At 39.1% G+C, this 26,298-nt stretch overlaps 1 protein-coding gene across 3 annotated transcripts in view; it reads left to right on the top strand.

The window, feature by feature from the left end:
- The window catches only part of LOC137656751 (bridge-like lipid transfer protein family member 3B), a 153,150-nt gene that overhangs the window by 76,349 nt on the left and 50,503 nt on the right, over nucleotides 1–26,298 (top strand). For all 3 annotated transcript variants that reach the window (XM_068391006.1, XM_068391005.1, XM_068391004.1), the window contains 5 exons: nucleotides 10,215–10,307; nucleotides 11,094–11,260; nucleotides 18,188–18,434; nucleotides 20,859–22,321; nucleotides 24,096–24,230. In XM_068391006.1, the coding sequence (XP_068247107.1) occupies nucleotides 10,215–10,307; nucleotides 11,094–11,260; nucleotides 18,188–18,434; nucleotides 20,859–22,321; nucleotides 24,096–24,230 (2,105 nt within the window). The remainder of the gene's footprint in view (nucleotides 1–10,214; nucleotides 10,308–11,093; nucleotides 11,261–18,187; nucleotides 18,435–20,858; nucleotides 22,322–24,095; nucleotides 24,231–26,298) is intronic.

Genomic DNA, 26,298 nt, shown 5'->3' with positions numbered 1-26,298 from the left:
AATTCCCACTACGAAACTTGCCAGTGGAGTAAGCAGTGGAGTAAATTCCCACGGCAAAAATTACCTGTGGAGCAAATTCCCACTACGAAACTTGCCAGTATGGCAAATTCCCACTGCGAAAATTGCCTGTGGGGCAAATTCCCAAAACGAAACTTGTCAATGGAGCATATTCCCACTGCGAAAATTAACTTTGGGGCAAATTCTCTATACGAAACTTGCCAGTGGAGCAAATTCCCACTACGAAACTTGCCAGTGGAGCAAATTCCCACTGCGAAAATTAACTTTGGGGCAAATTCTCTATACGAAACTTGCCAGTGGAGCAAATTCCCACTACGAAACTTGCCAGTGGAGTAAGCAGTGGAGTAAATTCCCACGGCAAAAATTACCTGTGGAGCAAATTCCCACTACGAAACTTGCCAGTATGGCAAATTCCCACTGCGAAAATTGCCTGTGGGGCAAATTCCCAAAACGAAACTTGTCAATGGAGCATATTCCCACTGCGAAAATTGCCTGTGAGGCAAATTCCCACTGCGAAAATTGCCTGTGGGGCAAATTCCCACTGCGAAAATTGCCCGTGGGGCAAATTCCCACTACGAAACTTGCCAGTGGAGCAAATTCCCACTGCGAAAATTGCCTGTGGGCAAATTCCCACTACGAAACTTGCCAGTGGAGCAAATTCCCACTGCGAAAATTAACTTTGGGGCAAATTCTCTATACGAAACTTGCCAGTGGAGCAAATTCCCACTACGAAACTTGCCAGTGGAGTAAGCAGTGGAGTAAATTCCCACGGCAAAAATTACCTGTGGAGCAAATTCCCACTGCGAAAATTGCCCGTGGGGCAAATTCCCACTACGAAACTTGCCAGTGGAGCAAATTCCCACTGCGAAAATTGCCTGTGGGCAAATTCCCACTACGAAACTTGCCAGTGGAGCAAATTCCCACTGCGAAAATTAACTTTGGGGCAAATTCTCTATACGAAACTTGCCAGTGGAGCAAATTCCCACTACGAAACTTGCCAGTGGAGTAAGCAGTGGAGTAAATTCCCACGGCAAAAATTACCTGTGGAGCAAATTCCCACTACGAAACTTGCCAGTATGGCAAATTCCCACTGCGAAAATTGCCTGTGGGGCAAATTCCCAAAACGAAACTTGTCAATGGAGCATATTCCCACTGCGAAAATTGCCTGTGAGGCAAATTCCCACTGCGAAAATTGCCTGTGGGGCAAATTCCCACTGCGAAAATTGCCTGTGGGGCAAATTCCCACTACGAAACTTGCCAGTGGAGCAAATTCCCACGGCGAAACTTGCCAGTGGGGAATATTGTAGGTGACTAAACTATTTGCTGTACTGTACTCTATGGCTTTTGCTTAGTTTCAAATCTATTGAACTAAAAATGTCATAGAACAAATTGAGAGAAACTAGATGGAACCCTTAAATTTAAAAGGAAAGGTTTATTGATCAACATTTCTTCTATAAAATAAACAAAAAAATTTGGAAAATAATTAATCAGATTTTTATGAGAATCAAAAATTTTAATCAACAAAATAGAAAAAAAACAAAAGATAATATAACACATTTAGAAGACCAGCAAACATTATAAAGAACAAATAAATGTGATAAAAACTCTATGTTAATTCCTAATAGAAGTTTTCTGGAATATTTTCATCATCTTTTGATAGTTCCTCAAAGTCTCTGTAATAACACAATGAAAAAGGAGGAAAGCTCGAGAAGGAAAACATTGTACTTTTAAAATAATCACCTTTCAGTGTGGCATTGAATTTTTAAACTAACATTCACAATCTTTCTATTGAGTGTCTGGGAGAAGTGGAAAAATATAACCATAGTGGTTGGTCTAGGGCAGTGGTTCCCAAACTGGGGGGCGCGCCCCACTAGGGGGGTGTGAAGTCATCTGCTTGAAATTACTTGTTTAATAGAATAATAAAATCATTAAAAGAACAAATATCTGTCATTACATACATGCAAAGTATAATTATAGAAATTGTGCCTTAGTCTCATAAGTATTTCCAAATATTATATGCCATGTTTTCAAATTATTTATTCTTAAAATTGCAACTCAATTTTGCCAATTTGCTAATATTCAAACTTTTTTTCGCTCACTTTGAACCAAATGTTTCGTTTTTAGTTACTGGAATGTACTACTGTATTATTTGTTTGAGTGGCTTTCATTATTAAAATGTAATGCAAACAGAAATCTGATTTCCAGTACAATGCTAAGAAATAAATGTAGGAATCATTTCATATATATATAAAAAAAAAGAGAGGAGTGGGGGCGTACGGGTGTACTGGAAGCAAAAAGGGGGCGTCAGGTAAGATAGTTTGGGAACCACTGGTCTAGGGGAAAAACCCTCATTAGTCCACTTATCAAAGCCTCTTTTAAATCAATCATTACCATGTGGAGCACCTGTACTATATCATTGATTCCGAAGAACAGTTTTTCATAGGTGGTTTTACTTTTGTGAAGAACTATAAATACTACGTGTGGAAAACTAGAACTTTAACCTGGTGACACTGAAGGCTCCATCCATGGACCAGTTTCTATATTTTCATTTCTTTTGCCTTCCTTCAGAGCCAAAAGTTATTTTAAGGGTAAGAGGTTGCCTCGGTTTTTCACATACCTCTAAAACTGGATGGAAGCATTTCAGCAGAAAAAAAAAGTGTCTTTCTCTAGTAAGACACTTTCAGCCTTAATTGGACAAAACTACAGGTATTAGAGGTAGTGTCCCTAATTTATTTTGAGGGATCAGAGTCCCTAATCACCTTTTAACCAAAAATGCAGTATAATTCCTAGTTCAAAGTTTGGTCACAGAAGCTCAAAATGGATTAGGTTGAAAGCTAATAAAAAGACTGAAAGTGAAGGTATAGAATATGAGATTTACCAATAATAATGTGATATTAAAGGAAGATATTTTTAAACGCACTAGGAAACCTGACAGTCTGGAAGACGGGTTGTGAAACGCACTAGAAAACCTGACAGTCTGGAAGACAGGGTGTGAAACGCACTAGAAAACCTGACAGTCTGGAAGACGGGGTGTGAAACGCACTAGAAAACCTGACAGTCTGGAAGACGGGTTGTGAAACGCACTAGAAAACCTGACAGTCTGGAAGACGGGGTGTGAAATGCACTAGAAAACCTGACAGTCTGGAAGACGGGTTGTGAAACGCACTAGAAAACCTGACAGTCTGGAAGACGGGGTGTGAAACGCACTAGAAAACCTGACAGTCTGGAAGACGGGTTGTGAAACGCACTAGAAAACCTGACAGTCTGGAAGACGGGGTGTGAAACGCACTAGAAAACCTGACAGTCTGGAAGACGGGGTGTGAAACGCACTAGAAAACCTGACAGTCTGGAAGACGGGTTGTGAAACGCACTAGAAAACCTGACAGTCTGGAAGACGGGTTGTGAAACGCACTAGAAAACCTGACAGTCTGGAAGACGGGGTGTGAAACGCACTAGAAAACCTGACAGTCTGGAAGACGGGGTGTGAAACGCACTAGAAAACCTGACAGTCTGGAAGACGGGGTGTGAAACGCACTAGAAAACCTGACAGTCTGGAAGACGGGGTGTGAAACGCACTAGAAAACCTGACAGTCTGGAAGACGGGGTGTGAAACGCACCAGAAAACCTGACAGTCTGGAAGACGGGGTGTGAAACGCACTAGAAAACCTGACAGTCTGGAAGACGGGTTGTGAAACGCACTAGAAAACCTGACAGTCTGGAAGACGGGGTGTGAAACGCACTAGAAAACCTGACAGTCTGGAAGACGGGGTGTGAAACGCACTAGAAAACCGGACAGTCTGGAAGACGGGTTGTGAAACGCACTAGAAAACCTGACAGTCTGGAAGACGGGTTGTGAAACGCACTAGAAAACCTGACAGTCTGGAAGACAGGGTGTGAAACGCACTAGAAAACCTGACAGTCTGGAAGACGGGTTGTGAAACGCACTAGAAAACCTGACAGTCTGGAAGACAGGGTGTGAAACGCACTAGAAAACCTGACAGTCTGGAAGACGGGTTGTGAAACGCACTAGAAAACCTGACAGTCTGGAAGACAGGGTGTGAAACGCACTAGAAAACCTGACAGTCTGGAAGACGGGTTGTGAAACGCACTAGAAAAACTGACAGTCTGGAAGACAGGGTGTGAAACGCACTAGAAAACCTGACAGTCTGGAAGACGGGTTGTGAAACGCACTAGAAAACCTGACAGTCTGGAAGACAGGGTGTGAAACGCACTAGAAAACCTGACAGTCTGGAAGACGGGTTGTGAAACGCACTAGAAAACCTGACAGTCTGGAAGACAGGGTGTGAAACGCACTAGAAAACCTGACAGTCTGGAAGACAGGGTGTGAAACGCACTAGAAAACCTGACAGTCTGGAAGACGGGTTGTGAAACGCACTAGAATACCTGACAGTCTGGAAGACAGGGTGTGAAACGCACTAGAAAACCTGACAGTCTGGAAGACAGGGTGTGAAACGCACTAGAAAACCTGACAGTCTGGAAGACGGGGTGTGAAACGCACTAGAAAACCTGACAGTCTGGAAGACGGGTTGTGAAACGCACTAGAAAACCCGACAGTCTGGAAGACGGGGTGTGAAACGCACTAGAAAACCTGACAGTCTGGAAGACAGGGTGTGAAACGCACTAGAAAACCCGACAGTCTGGAAGACGGGGTGTGAAACGCACTAGAAAACCTGACAGTCTGGAAGACAGGGTGTGAAACGCACTAGAAAACCCGACAGTCTGGAAGACGGGGTGTGAAACGCACTAGAAAACCTGACAGTCTGGAAGACAGGGTGTGAAACGCACTAGAAAACCCGACAGTCTGGAAGACGGGGTGTGAAACGCACTAGAAAACCTGACAGTCTGGAAGACAGGGTGTGAAACGCACTAGAAAACCCGACAGTCTGGAAGACAGGGTGTGAAACGCACTAGAAAACCTGACAGTCTGGAAGACAGGGTGTGAAACGCACTAGAAAACCTGACAGTCTGGAAGACAGGGTGTGAAACGCACTAGAAAACCTGACAGTCTGGAAGACGGGTTGTGAAACGCACTAGAAAACCTGACAGTCTGGAAGACAGGGTGTGAAACGCACTAGAAAACCTGACAGTCTGGAAGACAGGGTGTGAAACGCACTAGAAAACCTGACAGTCTGGAAGACGGGTTGTGAAACGCACTAGAAAACCTGACAGTCTGGAAGACGGGGTGTGAAACGCACTAGAAAACCTGACAGTCTGGAAGACGGGATGTGAAACGCACTAGAAAACCTGACAGTCTGGAAGACGGGGTGTGAAACGCACTAGAAAACCTGACAGTCTGGAAGACGGGGTGTGAAACGCACTAGAAAACCTGACAGTCTGGAAGACGGGGTGTGAAACGCACTAGAAAACCTGACAGTCTGGAAGACGGGGTGTGAAACGCACTAGAAAACCTGACAGTCTGGAAGACGGGGTGTGAAACGCACTAGAAAACCTGACAGTCTGGAAGACGGGGTGTGAAACGCACTAGAAAACCTGACAGTCTGGAAGACGGGGTGTGAAACGCACTAGAAAACCTGACAGTCTGGAAGACGGGGTGTGAAACGCACTAGAAAACCTGACAGTCTGGAAGACAGGGTGTGAAACGCACTAGAAAACCTGACAGTCTGGAAGACGGGGTGTGAAACGCACTAGAAAACCTGACAGTCTGGAAGACAGGGTGTGAAACGCACTAGAAAACCTGACAGTCTGGAAGACAGGGTGTGAAACGCACTAGAAAACCTGACAGTCTGGAAGACGGGGTGTGAAACGCACTAGAAAACCTGACAGTCTGGAAGACAGGGTGTGAAACGCACTAGAAAACCTGACAGTCTGGAAGACGGGTTGTGAAACGCACTAGAAAACCTGACAGTCTGGAAGACAGGGTGTGAAACGCACTAGAAAACCTGACAGTCTGGAAGACGGGTTGTGAAACGCACTAGAAAACCTGACAGTCTGGAAGACTGGGTGTGAAACGCACTAGAAAACCTGACAGTCTGGAAGACGGGTTGTGAAACGCACTAGAAAACCTGACAGTCTGGAAGACTGGGTGTGAAACGCACTAGAAAACCTGACAGTCTGGAAGACGGGTTGTGAAACGCACTAGAAAACCTGACAGTCTGGAAGACGGGTTGTGAAACGCACTAGAAAACCTGACAGTCTGGAAGACGGGTTGTGAAACGCACTAGAAAACCTGACAGTCTGGAAGACGGGTTGTGAAGCGCACTAGAAAACCTGACAGTCTGGAAGACGGGTTGTGAAACGCACTAGAAAACCTGACAGTCTGGAAGACGGGTTGTGAAACGCACTAGAAAACCTGACAGTCTGGAAGACGGGTTGTGAAACGCACTAGAAAACCTGACAGTCTGGAAGACGGGTTGTGAAACGCACTAGAAAACCTGACAGTCTGGAAGACGGGTTGTGAAACGCACTAGAAAACCTGACAGTCTGGAAGACGGGTTGTGAAACGCACTAGAAAACCTGACAGTCTGGAAGACGGGTTGTGAAACGCACTAGAAAACCTGACAGTCTGGAAGACGGGTTGTGAAACGCACTAGAAAACCTGACAGTCTGGAAGACGGGTTGTGAAACGCACTAGAAAACCTGACAGTCTGGAAGACGGGGTGTGAAACGCACTAGAAAACCTGACAGTCTGGAAGACGGGTTGTGAAACGCACTAGAAAACCTGACAGTCTGGAAGACGGGGTGTGAAACGCACTAGAAAACCTGACAGTCAGGAAGACGGATTGTGAAACGCACTAGAAAACCTGACAGTCTGGAAGACGGGGTGTGAAACGCACTAGAAAACCTGACAGTCAGGAAGACGGATTGTGAAACGCACTAGAAAACCTGACAGTCTGGAAGACGGGGTGTGAAACGCACTAGAAAACCTGACAGTCTGGAAGACGGATTGTGAAACGCACTAGAAAACGTGACAGTCTGGAAGACGGATTGTGAAACGCACTAGAAAACGTGAGTCTGGAAGACGGATTGTGAAACGCACTAGAAAACCTGACAGTCTGGAAGACGGATTGTGAAACGCACTAGAAAACGTGACAGTCTGGAAGACGGGTTGTGAAACGCACTAGAAAACCTGACAGTCTGGAAGACAGGGTGTGAAACGCACTAGAAAACCTGACAGTCTGGAAGACGGGTTGTGAAACGCACTAGAAAACCTGACAGTCTGGAAGACGGGTTGTGAAACGCACTAGAAAACCTGACAGTCTGGAAGACGGGTTGTGAAACGCACTAGAAAACCTGACAGTCTGGAAAACGGGTTGTGTCAAACTGGTGCCACACCGAGACTGAAAAGTCAGAGATTCTCTGGCCGGTCTCAGTTTTGCTTCTTACCACTAACCACTTCATTGACTCATTATCATTACTTTACTGAAAGCCATTGAAAGGAGGGGTAAATGTATAAAACTGAGCTTCCAGAGAAGAAGCGATATGAATGACGGAAATAAAAACCTGTTGTCACATGAGAATGATCACACCAAAAAGACGAAGAACTTTTTTTTAGCAAGATGGCATATTTGTTCTACGAGATAGATCCAAGTGATTTTAATTTGCCCACCAAGTGAGATTTTTCCCAAGTGCTGCGAGTATGGCATACATTATTATTATTATTATTATTATTTGCTAAGCTACAACCCTATAGTCCATTTCTTTTAGCGATGCATATTTGCACCGACTCGCGGCGGTGCCCTTTTAGCTCGGAAATGTTTCCTGATCGCTGATTGGTTAGAATTATCTTGTCCAACCAATCAGCGATCCGGAAACTTTTCAGAGCTAAAAGGGCACCGCTGCGAGTCGGTGCAAATATGCATCGCTAAAAGAAATGGACTATAGTTGGAAAAGCAGGATGCTATAAGCCCAGGGGCTCCAACAGGGAAAATAGCGCAGTGAGGAAAGGAAACAAGGAAAAATAAAATATTTTAAGAAGAGCAACAATATTAAAATAAATATCACTTTATAAACTATAAAAACTTTAACAAAACAAGAGGAAGAGAAATAAGATATAAGTAAGAACAGTGTGCCCGAGTGTACCCTCAAGCCAGAGAACTCTAACCCAAGACAGTGGAAGACCATGATACAGAGGCTATGGCACTACCCAAGATTACAGATCAATGGTTTGATTTTGGGGTAAAATGGATCGTAGAATAAAATGTATATACATACATACATACATACATATACCAAGGCACTTCCCCCAATTTGGGGGGTAGCCGACATCAACAAATGAAACAAAAAACAAAAAAGGAAATGAATGTAAAGTAGTCTATGTGTTCAGTTGAAACTGAAGAGTTTTTGCAAAGGTAATTTTCCATGGACCTTATATCTGGAGAAGTGCAGGGTACAGCCTTTTGGCCAGTAACATTTAGTATGAAAATAACTATATAGAATTCATTGAAATATAGTTCCATGATACCATCACAATGAATGAAGAAAATCTAAATCATTGCTTTTAAATATGCATTGGTTTGTTTGCTTTTGAAACTCTATAGTCCATTTCTTTTAGCGAGGCAGATTTGCACCGACTCGTAGCGGTGCCCTTTTAGCTCGGAAAAGTTTCCTGATCGCTGATTGGTTAGAATTATCTTGTTCAACCAATCAGCAATCAGGAAACTTTTCCGAGCTAAAAGGGCACCGCTGCGAGTCGGTGCAAATCTGCCCGGTGCCCTTTTAGCTCGGAAAAGTTTCCTGATCGCTGATTGGTTAGAATTATCTTGTTCAACCAATCAGCGATCAGGAAACTTTTCCGAGCTAAAAGGGCACCGCTGCGAGTCGGTGCAAATCTGCCTCGCTAAAAGAAATTGACTATAGTTGCTAATTTATTATAGAATTTCATTTGTAATGTTCCTTTTTTTTCCCTACTGTGAATCACCATAATAGAATGGTTGCATCCTAGCCAGTGTTCTCTGTCTGTGTTGCTTGTCCTCTGAGAAAACGATACCAGACAATTTAGTGAATCAGTCATATGACATCATGACCAATCAAAATTTGTGTAAAATATTACCTACTGTCTAAACACCACTGTCTGTGTTGAAAATAAATATTTTGAGGGGGATGCTGATGAAGGAGATGTCAAATTGGTGAGGGATCTATGGTCGTGGTTTAATCACACCCCAGTTTTCTATACCGACACTCAAAGAGTGAGCAAGCTAGGTTTATTCCTGGCATTCCATGCATCCCTTTTTTTCTCTGGTATAATCAGCCATAACTATGCCTTAGAAATGGTGCTAGAGGAGCATTTCACGGAGCGACACAGGTCGAGCCCAGAAATATTTATTTTCGATACCTCTTCAGTTTATCTTGACACTATGGACAAGGAAATATTTGTTTAATAGAGTACAGTACTTTAACGTTGACTTGTTTCATACGTACCCATATTTTTCTTCTTGCTTTTCTAACTATTTGGAATTTCCTGCATTTTTGTGACCGAGTCCATTTATTTCTCATTGCTTAGAATGAAATAACTTTTTCTTATATCTGCTTAGAATTTCCTGCATTTTTATGATTGATTCTCTTTTGCATACAGATGATTTTCCTTGTATATTTAGATAACCAAGTTGAATTTTATACCACAGAATTGTAGTCTTATTCCGCATATAAGTAACTTATCTTGGATTCTCATGATATTAATGCATCACATTGGGCTTCTATTTTCCACCAACATACCCTATACATCAGTGGTTCCCAACATGGGGGAAATTTCCCCCGGGGGGGAAATTTGAAGCTTCCAGGGGGGAATTAATTACACAACCTACTAACCAAAACAAGTGGAAAATGTCCTCATAGTACGTGCGGCAATATGTTGTTAGCCATTCAATTGTGATATGATCATATGAGTTCTCAAAGACATGATATTCAAGGGGAGAATTGGAGTGTCATGCCCATTTCTGAGGCAGGCGAGTGGGCATGAGGGCTGGGCGGAGCATGAAGGGGGAAATCTGGATAGTTGAACTGGGTGTAGGGGGGAAATGACAGAAAAAAGGTTGGGAACCACTGCTATACATTGTCCAGTGATGGGTGTTACAGTATGCAGGCATCTTTCATGATGGACAACCAGCAAAACTTAATTGCTGATCCTTAGCGTTGAGGTATATCTGTGTGTGGATATCATTTGTAATACACTGAAGGTTAAAAGTGTTGAGCTTTATTATATGTCTTGTTTTTCTCAGGTGATAAGGAGCGGTTTAACATGCCAACGCAAACTTTAAGTCTTCACCTTGAGTTTACAACCTACTACTACCCATTTGAGTCAGAATTTCCAGGTAAGTCATGTTTAGCAAGTTTGTTGATGTAACTAATGGTAAAACCTGTTGGGGTTTTTCATGTATCTTCAATTCATGGTGAATTGCATTCTAGCTCATTTTATTTAAATTTGTATCCCTTAATTTGGATGGTAGATTTAGTTATTGTAAAATTTTACAAATACCACGAAGTTGCTTTATGTTAATGAACTTTTAGTAAACGTGTTGTTTGATAAAAAGAGAAAAACCTTGTAATTACTAGATGTGAACTACATCAAATGCCGGCGAAGGGAGTAGAAAAATCACACGTTAAGTACGTTGAAATGGTATTGGGTCATTATCTGTTCTGTTGACTTTATACTTTACAGTCACTGTATTTCAGTTGCATGATAATTTTATCTTAGTTCCAGAAATTTACACTTGAAAATAGAAAATTGTTCATCAACTATTGTAGCAAACCTAGAGCTTAATGTCTCACGAGACCATCTGTAAAATGTATGACGTTGAAATGTCATTTAAAGGGTTTATTATCCCTGAGTCTATCACTTTCGGGGAGGCAAAATGATTGAAATTTTAAAAGTAAGTTTGTATTTGTAAAATGTATGGGTGGTATAAGAAATTTTTAGGGGAAAAAAAGACAAATGACAATATTGGTTTTAATTTCTATGGATAATCGAAAAGTTTCAACATGCTGGAGAATATATACACATAGTTTCATACATTTTACTCAGAGTAATAGTGCTATACCTGGTGTATTTTGATGGTCTTCCCGATTCATCAGTTACATTATTTTATCTTTCTTTTCAGTGCCACCCCCAAAGCTTTACATGCAGCTCAACCCCCTACAAGTAACGTTAGATACCTTATCCCTTCTTTGGCTGAATTCATTTGGAAGGAGCCTCCAACGTGCCATTGTTACTGAAACACCAACAAATTCGTACCTGGATGTTCATCTTGAAGCAATTATGCCCAGGGTAAAGTACACTGCTGTTTTCAGTTGCGTGAAAACTTTCTCGTGCATGTTTTGTGTAGGAATTATTGTAGAATGCACATAGATTTTTCTCTAGATATTCCTTTTACTGAGAGAATGCCTTGATGAAGTCACTAGAGTTCAAAGGGGAATATTGTTTCTCTGTTGAAGCCTTTGACAGAAAACAGGGCTCTCGAACTTAGTGAAACTTTTCCCCCCAGCTTGAATCTTAAATTTCTCTCTGGCCATGTTGAGAGAATGGAAAATGGCTGTCTGCTAAAGAAGGTGATGAATGCAAGAGTTGATGGGAGAAGTACAAGAGGAAGGCCAAGGTTTGGGTGGATGGATGGAGTGAAGAAAGCTCTGGGTGATAGGAGGATAGATGTGAGAGAGGCAAGAGAGCGTGCTAGAAATGGGAATGAATGGCGAGCGATTGTGACGCAGTTCCGGTAGGCCCTGTTGTTTCCTCCGGTGCCTTGGATGACCACGGAGATAGCAGCAGTAGGGGATTCAGCTTTATGAAGCTTCAGCTGTGGTGGATAACGGGGGAGGGTGGGCTGTGGCACCCTAGCAGTACCAGCCAAACTCGGTTGAGTCCCTTGTCAGGCTGGGAGGAATATAGAAGTGCCTTGGTATATGTATGTATGCTCTCCTTAATTTTATAATCTTTCTTCTGTCTTATTATTGAGTTTTTTTTCAAGTAAGATGAGACTATTGTTTTTAATTCTTGTTTTTAATTCTTACTTAGTCTGGAGAAATTGATATTGAGGAAAATTCTGGACCATTGTGTCCTAGACTTCTCCAGTGTCATCTAATGTATTACAATATTCATGGATTGTATGGCAGTGTGAAAGACCTTACAGTTGCTTCCAGACAGTGTGATAGTCTATTATGCTCAGAAACTTTGATTTCTTAAATAGGGCACTTATATGAGCTCCTTATTCCAAGTGGTAAAGAAATAATTTTGAAATGGGATGCCCTTACTAAGGCAAGGGGACTGCAGTGTATATTAGGACTGAGTTCCCTGCTTCTCATAAGGCTTGTTTTGAATATGGATGTCAGATTTAAGTCATTAAAGTTTGTGCATAACCGTTTTTATGGTTGATCTATTGAAATCCAGGCTTGGATGATTCTATCATTGATTACCTTTTTGCCATTATGATCAAGATACAAGAAGATTATACTGTAGAAAGAACTTTTCTGCTTGTAGGCCTTGTTAATGAGAGTGTGCCTTGATGTTGTACCAACCGTGTGTCACACGATCGTACATAATTCATTTTGTATATATTATGCTTGTATCTTCGCTCTTCCCTCGCACTAAAAAGAACCAGAATAAACATGTCTGTGTTTTTCCTCTGTAACATTGTCTGTTTTTCGAACATGAAATTTCCTGTTGCCTTGAGGTTTTGTATATAAAGGAGAGTGTTCTATAATAAATTAACTCAGCTGCTTTCATACTGTAGTCATGGAGCTTCAAGGTGAAATAACGTTTCCTTGTTGAAGCCTTGTGACGGACAAGATGGCTCTCGAACTGGGAATATTTTTTTCCTCATTGACTAAAATTCTCTCATAGTATTTCTGTTACTTATTATTGCTTCAATGTCTTTGATATTTATGAACTGTCTTTAACCTTGCTGTCAAAAAACACACCCCTTTTCACTGGCTAGATTTTTTGAGGAGACACCATATCCGGGATTGGAGTTTTTTCCCGAAACTAGCTGTGGGACTGTGATGGTCTTGCCAACAACCCAATAACTATAGTCCATTTCTTTTAGCGATGCATATTTGCACCGACTCGCGGCGGTACCCTTTTAGCTCGGAAAAGTTTCCAGATCGCTGATTGGTTGGACAAGATAATTCTAACCAATCAGCGATCAGGAAACTTTTCCGAGCTAAAAGGGCACTGCCGCGAGTCGGTGCAAATATGCATCGCTAAAAGCAATGGACTATAGTTGTGAGAGCTGTTGTGGTCTTGCAAACTACCCAATAACGATTGGACCATAGGAGTGTCAGAATTCCGATATTGGCGTGAGGAACTATTCTTGTGCTGAAATTTAGCCCTCAAATTCCAGGGGTGGGACGGTTTCAAAGAGATAGGATTTTCAGCATTTTGTCTGGTTTGCCTGCCACTAAGTATTCTTGAAATAATCCCAGTCCCATCAAGTGGAGTTGGCTTATACTTGAGTAATCTATTCATGAAAACTCCATATACTTCTAGATATGGTTTATAAATTAACTGAAATCTAGATTAATTAGACGAAAACTCCATATACTTTTAGGTAAGGTTTATAAATTAACTGAAATCTAGATTAATTAGACGTAAACTCCATATACTTTTAGGTAAGGTTTATAAATTAACTGAAATCTAGATTAATTAGACGAAAACTCCATATACTTTTAGATATGGTTTATAAATTAACTGAAATCTAGATTAATTAGACCATATCCCCTGCAGCCACTATGGGTCCAAGAGCCAAGCAATCTTCATAATCATACCAAAATTCTTTAAGATAAAGTTTAGTGAAACTTGACCTGGTATGCCACTGAGCTATTGATTAAACTAGACCAGGTTAGTAAATGTTAAGCGTGGTATATTGTTTTGACGTAGAATTGTCCTATCTCTTTCTTCAGTGGCGTCCCCTCTTCAAAAGAGTGTAGGAGTTAGCAATATGAATGTCAGGGGAGGATCTTAAAAATGTACAGAATTTTGATACTTATATTTCTTATTATCTTACTCATCTGGTGTTCATAAGTGTACGTGCCGTTCCTTCTCCCCACTTACTCGTGGTATGAATACTATAGGGGATAATTTTGACTTCGAAACTGAAAGGCGATGAAACTGGTGCGTCAGTACTGGGCTTCTTACTATATACTGCCGGAATGTTTCATTCCTTTAGTAAGAATATGTGTTTATTGAATTTTTTGGTAAATTTTAGAATTTTGCGGGTAAATGTTGATTAAATTAAGCTTCTAAAGAAGAAGCAATATGAACATCGCATGAGTATAGAAACAAGAAATTTTTATTAAAATTCTATTAATCAGACAACATTCACCGTGCCACCAAGCACCAGCGTGAGGAAGAATCCTACCTCTTACCCTTGCAATTTTAAATTCAGGCACACTTTCTTATTTTTTATTTTCAAAAGTATCTTGATTTTTCAGTTATTATTTTTGCACATTCATATTGGCAGTAGTTCGTTAATACAATGTTCGCATAGTGGAGGGTTACTGTACTTACATCCTGGTCATCTATTCCCCTCGCTCCTTAGTGATGTCACTTGATTTAATAGTTTAAAGTTTGCTTCGACTATTATTACATTACCGATTCATAGAGGATATTGCGAGTCCAATAACCTCCTTGGAGGGGGTGGCATATTAGGACGGGGAAAGTCCATTGTCACCTTTTTATGTTTTAATTTTATAGTTCGGGAAGCTGTAAGCTTTGAGGTTATAAGCATGATGACTTCAAGGTAAGTATTGAAATAATAAATTTAACTATAAAATTCCGTCTTTTTTATCATTCTTCATATTTTTTTTATCATTTGTAGTACCTGCTTACTATTCCAAATTCAGTTTCTGGTATTATTTAAATTTTACTATAAAATTCCACCTTTTTTATAATTCTTTATATTTTATTATTATTGGTAGTACCTGCTAACTCCCAAATTAAGTTTTTGGTATTATTTAATTACTAATCACTTAGCAATATGCAAGTTTTCTTATTATGTAATAAATATATAAGCTTGAATAGTTAAATATATACATTTAAAAGGAATCAGTATCGGTATTCAAAATTTGCTATGTGTATTTGTGATGTAATTCTGTGCTTAGTTTTTTCAGCTTAATAAAAACAGCTAGTTTTTTCATCTTAATAAAAACAGCTAGTTTTTTCAGCTTAATAAAAACAGCTAGTTTTTTCAGCTTAATAAAAACAGCTAGTTTTTTCAGCTTGATAAAAACAGCTAGTTGTTCCAACACAGAGACTTACCTCGAAACACTTTCTTAGGAGTTACCTGGAACCTCCTCTCAAACGACCAGAGTTTTGTGTAGTTTACCCTACTCCCATTTTCTATAATGCTAGGCCTAGCGAAGGAATACGTGCCCCGGAATTAGTATAGGGATTCAAAATTTGCTAAGTGTATTTGTGATGCAATTCTATGCTTAGTTTTTCAGCTTAATAGAAACAGCTAGTTTTTTCAGCTTAATAAAAATAGCTATTTTTTCAGCTTAATAAAAACAGCTAGTTTTTTCAGCTTAATAAAAACAGCGTTTTTTTCAGCTTAATAAAAACAGCTAGTTTTTTTCAGCTTAATAAAAATAGCTAGTTTTTTTCAGCTTAATAAAAATAGCTAGTTTTTTCAGCTTAATAAAAACAGCTAGTTTTATCAGCTTAATAAAAATAGCTAGTTTTTTCAGCTTAATAAAAACAGCTAGTTTTATCAGCTTAATAAAAATAGCTAGTTTTTTCAGCTTAATAAAAACAGCTAGTTTTTTTCTGCTTAATAAAAACAGCTAGTTTTTTCAGCCTATTAAAATCAGCCAGTTTTTTCAGCTGAATAAAAACAGCTAGTTTTTTTCAGCTTAATAAAAACAGCTAGTTTTTTTCAGCTGAATAAAAACAGCTAGTTTTTTTCAGCTGAATAAAAACAGCTAGTTTTTTTCAGCCTAATAAAAACAGCTAGTTTTTTCAGCTTAATAAAAACAGCTGGTTTTTTCAGCTTAATAAAAACAGCTAGTTTTTTCAGCTTAATAAAAACAGCTAGTTTTTTAGCCGCAGCTAAAGGCTAAGGCTTAGATCATAGCAAAGCGTATTTACAAACTCCGGTGAGGCCGGAGGGAGAAGAAAGGTCCTGAATAATTATTGTGAATAAAAACACAATTGTAATATCAATGGCTATTGTGGATATGGCCGTGTCCTGAGACCGCAGTAAGGGCCACCGGAGGGTCGTATCTAAACAATATGAAGCCCGTCCCATGCAGTAAACAATATATAAATATAACAATAGAACGAAAGTCATTGAGAATCCCTCAAGCCGGAGTAGAACTCAAGGCGGAGTGGAAAACGTTCATAAACTACTCCCGAGCCGTAACGGGGAGAGGACGAAACACGGACCAAAATAACGCTAACAATTGAAAAGTCACGAAAAATAAATAACTCGTAAGTTATCATCCACCCCGAGGGGGAGAGGTGAGGGAGGGAGAACCCGTTGAACGCACAAAACGGAAAACGGGAACTCCGCTCAACCACCAGAGCTAAGAAAGAAAACGAGAGAAAGGGGTAACTCGTGACTGCGAACAGAAAACGGGGACCCCAATCTCTCGCTCTCTTGGACACAAAAACAGGACTAAAAATCACACAACACTATTATAAACGTATAAAATAAAAATGTACATCCATATAACACTACGATCGAAGAATAGCATCTGCTAAAACTTAAAATAAATAGCACAGTCGAGTGACGAACGCCTCGGAGGGGCGGGTACTAAACAAAAACAAAGCTAGATCGCTATCTCGTTCGTAGGCTGGACTTACTAGCAAAAAGTACCATGAGCATAAAAACACAAAAAAATAAAAATAAAAATAATAACGGTTCTAAAGGCATAAGGCCAGGGACTTAACCAAGAACCTAAGTGACAGAGTACTAAACGGTCAGACAAAGATGAATTCCCAAACAAGTGAACAAACAATGGCCGCCATGAAAGGCCAGACGGGAATAATAAAACAGACTATACTGGATATAAAACAAAAGCCCGGTACAATAAAATACTGTCAAAACAAACTATGGTACTTAACATTGGAATGTGTGAAGATGGAGCTTCGGACATGACAAAATAAATCCACGATAGATAAAAAAGACCGAGAGCACAACAAAACAATTCAACACTTTGTATTCCAAAAAGAAGGATGTTGTTCAGATGGCGCTCGCGTCGTGGTGGTGGTGGTTGGCTAGGACCTTTGTATCGGCCCATCCCTTTGACGAAGGAATTAACTAAATGGAAGACAACCTGTGAATAGTGGTTTTCACGCGCCTTTGCTTTATACACGACACCCAAAAGGTGCTCGCGCGAGGGTAGTAACCTCAGCATTCCATGCTTTTTTCTTTTTCTGGTATAATTGGAAGGTTTTATCAGAAAAGATATATAAGAAGGACTCTTTTCACCGGGCACCACAGGTCTCTCCCCAGAAATAGATTTTTCCTTCGTCAAAATCCCTTTTTTCAGCTTAATAAAAACAGCTAGTTTTTCCTTCTTGATAAAAACAGCTAGTTTTTTCAGCTTAATAAAAACAGCTAGTTTTTTCAGCTTAACCCTTTTACCCCCAAAGGACGTACTGGTACGTTTCACAAAAGCCATCCCTTTACCCCCATGGACGTACCGGTACGTCCTTGCAAAAAAATGCTAAAATGTTTTTTTTCATATTTTTGATAATTTTTTGAGAAAATTCAGGCATTTTCCAAGAGAATGAGACCAACCTGACCTCTCTATGACAGAAATTAAGGCTGTTAGAGCAATTTAAAAAAGAATATACTGCAAAATGTGCTGGGAAAAAAATAACCCCCTGGGGGTTAAGGGTTGGAAATTTCCAAATAGCCTGGGGGTATAAGGGTTAATAAAAACAGCTAGTTTTTCAGCTTAATAAAAACAGCTAGTTTTTTTTTTCAGCTTAATAAAAACAGTCTAATTGTGCATGATATTATGAAAATGCTGCTTTTTCCTTTTAAAACTATATATTTTTATTCGTGAAGGACTTTTTAAATGTTGATAAAGAAAACGGGGCTAGGGTAAACTACTCAAAAGTCTGGTCGGTTGGGAGGAGATCCCAGATACTGTACTCCTAAGAAAGTAGTTCGAGGTAAGTACTATTAGGAAAAATACAAATTACTTAATATTTGTGATTTTTCACTAACTGTTTAATCCAAATTTCTTCCAGATGATTGTGGAAGGAGTAGGCGAGCAAAGCAATCAGCGCGACCGTCCCCGTGCCATGCACATCCAGACGTCGCGGCTCATTCTCTCCAATGTTCGATCCTCTGACCCTACCATGCCTGGGTCTCTGTCATCGTTAACCACTTGCCTAGAGGCAGCTCAACACGGAGAACTGTTCTTTGCGTCAGATTTCCCATCATCTCCGGAGGACTTCCAACCTATTTGTCATAAATTTGTTCAACATGCCATAGGTAAGTTATTCAAAAGAGTGTAGTGTCATTTACCATAGTCTTTTATTATTATTATTATTATTATTATTATTATTATTATTATTATTATTATTATTTAAAGTGATTGCTGCCTCAGTGGCGTTAATTTTGTAATTAACTTTTTCTATTGTTCTTATTATAGAAAAAGTTAATTACAAAATTAACGCCACTGAGGCAGCAATCACTTTCAATAAAACCTGCTTAAAAGAGGGTCTACTCCCGAAATATTATTATTATTATTATTATTATTATTATTATTATTATTATTATTATTACTTGCTAAGTGACAACTCTTGTTGGAAAAGCAGGATGCCATAAGCCCAGGGGCTCCAACAGGGATAATAGCCTAGTGAGGAAAGGTAAAAAGGGAAAAATTAAATATTTTAAGAACAGTAACAACATTTAAATAAATATTTCATATATAAACTATAAACACTTTAAAAAAAACAAGAGGAAGAGACATAAGATAGAATAGTGGGCCCGAGTGTACCCTCAAGTAAGAGAACTGTAACCCAAGACAGTAGAAGACATTGGTACAGAGGCTATGGCACTACCCAAGATTAGAAAATAATGGTTTGATTTTGCCAACTTATCCAAGTTAGAGTTAACTCTGAATCAGTGTACGTTTCACTGTCTTTTCTGTGTAGCATTTTTTAAAGATTAAAATCGTTTAATATAAGTCTAATTTATTATAGAACTACAAGAGGTACAGTGATGCCTCAGCATACAAAAGTAATCCGTTCAGGATACGGTTTCGTATGCTGATTTTTTCGTATCCTGAGTCGCGTTTTACATGTAAATAGCCTAATCCGTTCCAAGCCTTATGAAAAGACACCTTTTCTTTCATAAACACGCTAAACTGTAGTAATAAACATGCAATGCAGCCATTTCTATCATTCAATAATTAACCCAACCGTTAAAAACCGCCTAATCCATTCCAGAAACCACCATGAGATTATTCAATAATGTAGTTATAGCCTAGTTATCCCCTCCAAGCCCTAAGAAAACGGTCCGTTTTCTTTACTATTGTATAAAAGTTACGGTACTGTATGTAAAGCATTTGGATCAGTGAAGGTGTATTGTTACCTGTACACCTAAATTAAGGGTTGATACCCTGAAAAAAAGGGTACATTTAATTAACAAAAAAGTTGAAACTTTTTAAAATTACTCTGTGACGAGTTGGGATCTCGTAAGCTTTTCGTATCCTGAAAATTTTTTCGTATACTGGGGCATAAAAATCTTTGTATCGCTTTTCGTACCCTGAATTTCTCGTAAGCAGAAACTTTCGTATCCGGAGGTATCACTGTACAGGAATGTCTCAAGCCAGTGGTGACACATCTTAGCTTCAGTAACCGAAAAGCTAGTCGGGCGATAGGAAATTTTCCGTACCCTTTTAATTAAGTTACTTGCTTAATGATTTGTAGTAAATCAGCTTCACCTTATTTTTGATTTTGTTGGAAATATTCAAAAATAGTGAATAATAATTATATCGTTTTGTAATAATCAGACGAGATGCGTATGTAATACCGAAAATCTAATTAATAATAATAACTATCTTTTGCAAAAATAATTACTTGCCAAATAAGGTACAGTACAGGAATTTAGAATACAATTACCTAACCCTATCCAAAACATTGGATTACATTGTTCATTAACCCCTTTTACCCCCAGGCTATTTGGAACTTTCCAGCCCTTAACCCCCAGGGGTTATTTTTTTTTCAAGCACATTTTGCAGTATATTTTTTTTTTAAATTGCTCTAACAGCCTTAATTTTCATCATAGAGAGGTCAGGTTGGTCTCATTCTCTTGGAAAATGCCTGAAGTATCTCGAAAAATTATCAAAATTATGAAAAAAAAGTAAATAGCAGTTTTTTGCAAGGACGTACCGTTACGTCCATGGGGGTAAAGGGATGAGTTTTGTGAAACGTACCAGTACGTCCTTTGGGGGTAAAAGGGTTGATACTATCATATGTTAAATTTATTATTACAGTGATGTATATGTTTCAACTGTTCTTTGTTGTACCTTAGCTGTTCATAGTATTTATTTTTATAGTAACAACGACCATAACATTATGAGCAAAATTAATAATAATTCAATATCAATAACGACTATAAAGAGAATGAATGTGATTCTCTCTCTCTCTCTCTCTCTCTCTCTCTCTCTCTCTCTCTCTCTCTCTCTCTCTCTCTCTCTCTCTCTCCATTTCCTATATGATTTTGTCATGCTTAGAACTGAACCATTTCAAGAGGTACAGTATAAATAAATTTGTTTCAGAAACCTATTAATATTCTGTTTTTCATAATCTTTAAATTCAAAGAATATGTAACCCTGTTTCATTGGTACATTTTTGTGGTGCCTGATTTCATGTTTGCTCAACTAGAAACTCAACGTAATTTTCATTGCAGCTGGAGACAACGTGAGGAGTCCTCCCGTGATCGAGGGCTCGATTTACGAAGCTTTCTCCGGTATGAAACGTGATGCATTATGGACGCAAGCAAGGGATGTTTTCTTTGTTTATTGTGACCCTTTATGGGTCGAGTTTTTAGGTGTGCCAGCTGTGCGTAACCGACCAGTTCCTTTTGTTGATGCCTTTCCCTTGTCTATGTGGGTTTACGTTAAACCAAAGTCTAGTCTTAATGTTACCACTGAAAAACAAAAGACAGTGTCTGATAGTGACAAATCTAATCGACTGAATAGAGACATATTAAGAGACTTTTATAGCCCAGAATTATCAGTGAAACCGGATGAACACAGTCTTGAAAATACTTTGAATGAAAGCAGGGATCAGAGTGAAAAGGGATGGGAAAGTTGTCGTTCTGAGGCAGCTTTGCATGTACTTGCTCATACGCCAAGTCTAGTCAGTGTTCAGCTTAATCATTACCAGTACCTGTTTCTTATGCGTCAAGTCGACGCAATCACAGAGCTAACTTCCTATCTCACGTATGACACGATCAACATCCTAACACATCCCAACATGGCAGGCATTGCCTTATCTCCTGATAACCTCGGGGACACCATAGCAGTGGCCGCAGTCATACCTCAAGTTGACGTGTCTCTGGTGATGCCTCCACCGCAGCCTTGTAAAGACTCAATGGCGGGAGACATGGAAAGTTTTTTACCGGACTCATCTTCCACGGCAGACCTCAACGACCTGGGTTCTCCCACTTGCGATGTGCGGAACTCTACGTCAGACCACAGCTTGGTGAATAGGGCACACGAAGCTGATGCATGCTCTATTACGAGTGATATCACCAAGTCTTTTAGCGTTGATCATTTACCATCACAGCCTTCACCTAACACAAGTGTCATCACCGCTCAGCCTAATGTTACTACTGCCAACGGTAATGTCAATCAGCCCATAAGCAACCAGCAAGCGTCGGCGACTTCAGGTAAGCAACAGTCACCCTCGTCCGTAGTAAAACACGAAGCTAGGCAACTATCGAGTAGCTTGACCAACCTCCCTCGTAGCGTAGCGTCCATTCATCCTCGAGACTCCGACCCATCGTATGTCAACGGCCCTATGATCCAGCTAGGACTCCAAGGCAACCTTAATGCTGGCTTTCATTCCATGCGTAAAGGCCTCACTAGCATTACTAATTTAATTGAATCTGCTGTTGTTAAAACGAGCCCCGAAGACATGAGTGATACCGTTTCAGTTCGGAGTGACCTGAGTTCAGACAGTGACAACTTCATCTTGATCAACATGGATACAGACCGAACGGACAGTGGCCTCGGTGGAATGGATGCTCTTTTCCGTGTAGATAACAAGCCACCGCCAACAGCTGTGGAGTTGGCATCGGAGGTTTTCGAAGAGGCAACGCCCAGTGATATATCAGATATTACAAGCTCATTCAGGAGAAAAGACACGGTAAGCCATTTTCTTTTCATGTATCAAATGTGATGATTGGAATATGTTATGTGTTTAATATGATAGTCATGTCTGTGTATATTTTAAATGTAAAAGCACCCTAAAAGCAACAAGGGTTGTTCCTCACATTTTAATTGTTTTGTCATTCTTTAAGTTGATAACAACACTACAATAAATTTTTATTTATTTTTTCAAATGTAGCTAAGCTTCATATTTAAAAGATAAATAGAAAATGGTCTTTTTTCAAAGTACTCTACCATAGAAAAGTTGGCCGTTATTATTACAGTATTATCATACCTCCGCCAATAAAGTTGGAAGGAGGTTATGTTTTTGCCCCCGTTTATGTGTTTGTTTCTGGATGTGTTTATTTGTGAATAGCTTCCTGGCCACAATTTTAATCGTTGAGTAATGAAACTTGCAGGGATTAACTGTTATGTAAACAGCTGGAAATTATTAAATTTTGGAAGGTCAGGGTCACAGTCAAGCAAAATGTCCAATTCACGTAATCAGCCATGAGTTTGGACATCGTTGTCACAGAAACTTTAAACTTGGTTCATATGTGAGTTTATGAAAATCTGCGCCAATTGATACATATTATGGTCAAAGGTCAAGGTCAAGGACAAGCAAAAGGTCGAGAAATAAGCTGCCGCTTTGAAGGTCTGCGCTCTACTGAGTGCCCCTCTAGATTATTATTATTATTATTATTATTATTATTATTATTATTATTATTATTATAAGATAAAAAAAAAGATTGATTTGATTTTACAAAAGTCAAATATCACTTTCTCATGTTCCGATATTCCAGTCCACAAAGTAAAATTGTATTGCAAATATACAAATAGCAGATATACCTAAGAGATACAGTTCCATCAATCTGTTTTTGAGACGGAAAGATAGGTACTCACGCCTGGTCGTTCATGCAATACGTAGATTGAGTTCAAATCTTTTTTTTTTCTTTTAATTTACCCATCTCTTCACAAAGTTTTCAGGCACTATGATGTTCGTGTTCTTATATAAAACTTGAATGCAGTTCTTGTGGTCTTTCTTATCTGTCTAACCATAATGAATGATAGAGGGGAGATGATTTGCCTCCATACAGCCAGTGGTACCATGTCAGTCATTATCATTTCATGATTTTTCTTTGCACGGGTCAACATCCAATTAGGTCTCTCTGCTGAGTCATCAGCAGTCATTGCCTGACCTTCCTTGGTCCTAACTTGGGTGGAGAGGGGGCTTGGGTGCTGATCATATGTATATATGATCAGTCTCTGTGGCATTGTCCTGCTTGATAGGGCAGTGTCACTGTCCCTTGTTCAGCAGCCATTGCCTGACCTTCCTTGGTCCTAGCTTGGGTGGAGAGGGGCTTAGGTGCTGATCATATGTATATATGATCAGTCTCTGTGGCATTGTCCTGCTTGATAGGGCAGTGTCACTGTCCCTTGCCTGTGCCATCCATGAGTGGCCTTCAAACATAAAGTATAAAGTACAAGTTGTTTATCAGTGTATAATTTAATCATATGTCGCATCGCGTGGACAATTAAATAATAAATGATGAGAGGCGGTGAATTAGACTGCTTTTACATCGTAAGAGGATTTATTGTCTTAAGTTGATTTTCACAGAAACTTGAGCAGAAATCTTCTTCATAACTGTTTTATGAACATCTTCAACAGAATTCTAAATTTTTTCCAGAGAAATTTAAGTCTCTCGCTAACTTTGAAATTACTGGAACAGTTTATCCTCAAATAAGATTAATTTATATTTTTTCCATTATAGATATCAGTGGTTACTTTCAAAATGAGCCGTATGCAAATAATCCAAGAGTCGCGGGGTTATGAGTCGTCAATCAAAGTCCAGTGCTGCCACTTGATCTGCGAAGAGTGCAGCACCATGGGGTATGATGAATTTCAGGTAGGTCTCTCACGTTTTATATATATTGTGTGTGTGTAGGTTGTCCTATATATTGCATGGTGGTTCCATTGCCATTGTGTTTTTGTATCGTGCATCTAGTAACCACCCTTCTCAAATTCCCAGATTTATTGTGCCTAGTAAATTGAAATCATCGGTAAAATTAGTTTTCATTCACGGAACCGTATTTTGTCTAGAAATTCTATTCATAAGTGTTTTTACTCTACTATTATGACTAAATGATACTTTTAGGCTTGTGTGTCTTTAAGAATAGCATAATTAATTTCCAGTATATGCTGGCATTTTCAAGTGTAAAGTGTTGTACAATGTAAAGATATAATAATAATCGTTTCAAACTTATGGAATACTTAGAAGATAAACCTGTGGATTTGTAAGATACAGAACGAAAGGTTGATGATATTGTTCGTAAACTATAAAACACATATACAGTATCGCACTTGGTAAAAATCATTATTACTTCACATCTACAAAAGTTTCATGTTGGAATTAGATTATAAAGAGTCATGCTTTGAGAAGTAGCTATGGCGTACGTAGTTTCAGTTACGATGACGTAAAGATTCATGCTTTGAGAAGAAGCTGTGGCATACGTAGTTTCAGTTACGATGACGTAAAGAGTCATGCTTTGAGAAGAAGCTATGGCATACGTAGTTTCAGTTACGATGACGTTTTGCTTCATATACATAAATTTAGCAAAGGTACTCCTCACTTTAATCCCGTTGATAAGCAAATTCGATGTTAATCAATCGCTCCACTTACCCAACGTCTCAAGTGTCGAAGTACCTAGCCACGTGTCTTTCCTCAAAGGTGACCCGTGTCTATCAAAGTGTAGGAGTCAGCAATATAAACATCCTGGGAGGTTTATAGAAATAAACATATGTTTATTAATATTTTTTTTATTTCTATACTTCCTTGATGTTAATATATATGCTCACCATCCTCCTCACTGGCTTGTGGAAGAGAGTAGGAAGTAGTTTTGACTTTTGAGACAAGATAAAGGCAATATGGCATATCCAAGCCATTGGTTTATTATTTCCATTAACTGCTGGATAATTTCTTACTTTACTAGATATCTAAACTTATTTGAAGGAAAGGAAACCATATTTCATTTTAGTTTTAGGGGTAAACATCGATGTAACCGAGCCTACAGAAAGAAGCAATATAAACATCAGGTGAGTATAGAAATAGCCAGTGTTATTAAAGTGAAATTTTTATATATCTTAAAGATTAAATTAATGTTTTATTATCAGCTTGAAAAGAGGTTCCCAATTGTATAGGCCTATATTCTTCATGAGACCTTGACCTAGATAAATGTCATTTAAAGTTTTGCTTAACAATTTACTAAAATCATTAAATTAAAAGAATTACAGACGCATTCTGAATACATAAAACAGTATTCTCTCAATCAAAGAATGCAATCAGAATACATCATTCTCATCGAGATTTTCAAAGCTTAACCCTTTTTTAACCCCAGGCTATTTGGAACTTTCCAACCCTTAACCTCAAGGGTTTTTTTTTTCAAGCACATTTTGCAATATATTTTTTTTAAATTGCTCTAACTGCCTTAATATTTGTCATAGAGAGGTCAGGTTGTTATCATTCTCTTGGAAATTGCCTGAAGTTTCTCAAAAGATTATCAAAAATACGCAAAAAAAAAAAATGTAAATAGCAGTTTTTTGCAAGGACGTACTGGTACATCCATGGGGGTAAAGGGATGAGTTTTGTGAAACGTACCAGTACGTCCTTTTGGGGGTAAAAGGGTTAAGTTTAATATCTGGCTATATTTCTTAGCTAAGCAAATGTATTTTTGTGTTCCCATCGAGAGAATCCGATTATTGATCCACCCTTGATCCGTCATTCGTACTTTAACGACTCGGGGCAAACATTCCGCATACATAGAAATGTGAAGTTACGAGCAAGTTGTGATAAGGAAAGTTTTGATATGTGACGGATTACCTATTTGATGCGCAAATCATACCTTGACACTTTAGTTCCAGTTAATTTTCCAAACCCTGACCATTTTCAATAAACTGCATTTAGAATAATGAGTTTA

Source organism: Palaemon carinicauda, chromosome 17, assembly GCF_036898095.1.
Source record: "Palaemon carinicauda isolate YSFRI2023 chromosome 17, ASM3689809v2, whole genome shotgun sequence".
In the NCBI taxonomy this organism is placed as follows: domain Eukaryota; kingdom Metazoa; phylum Arthropoda; class Malacostraca; order Decapoda; family Palaemonidae; genus Palaemon; species Palaemon carinicauda.
Note: the sequence above shows the minus strand (reverse complement) of the source record. Positions and strands in the feature narration are given on the sequence as shown.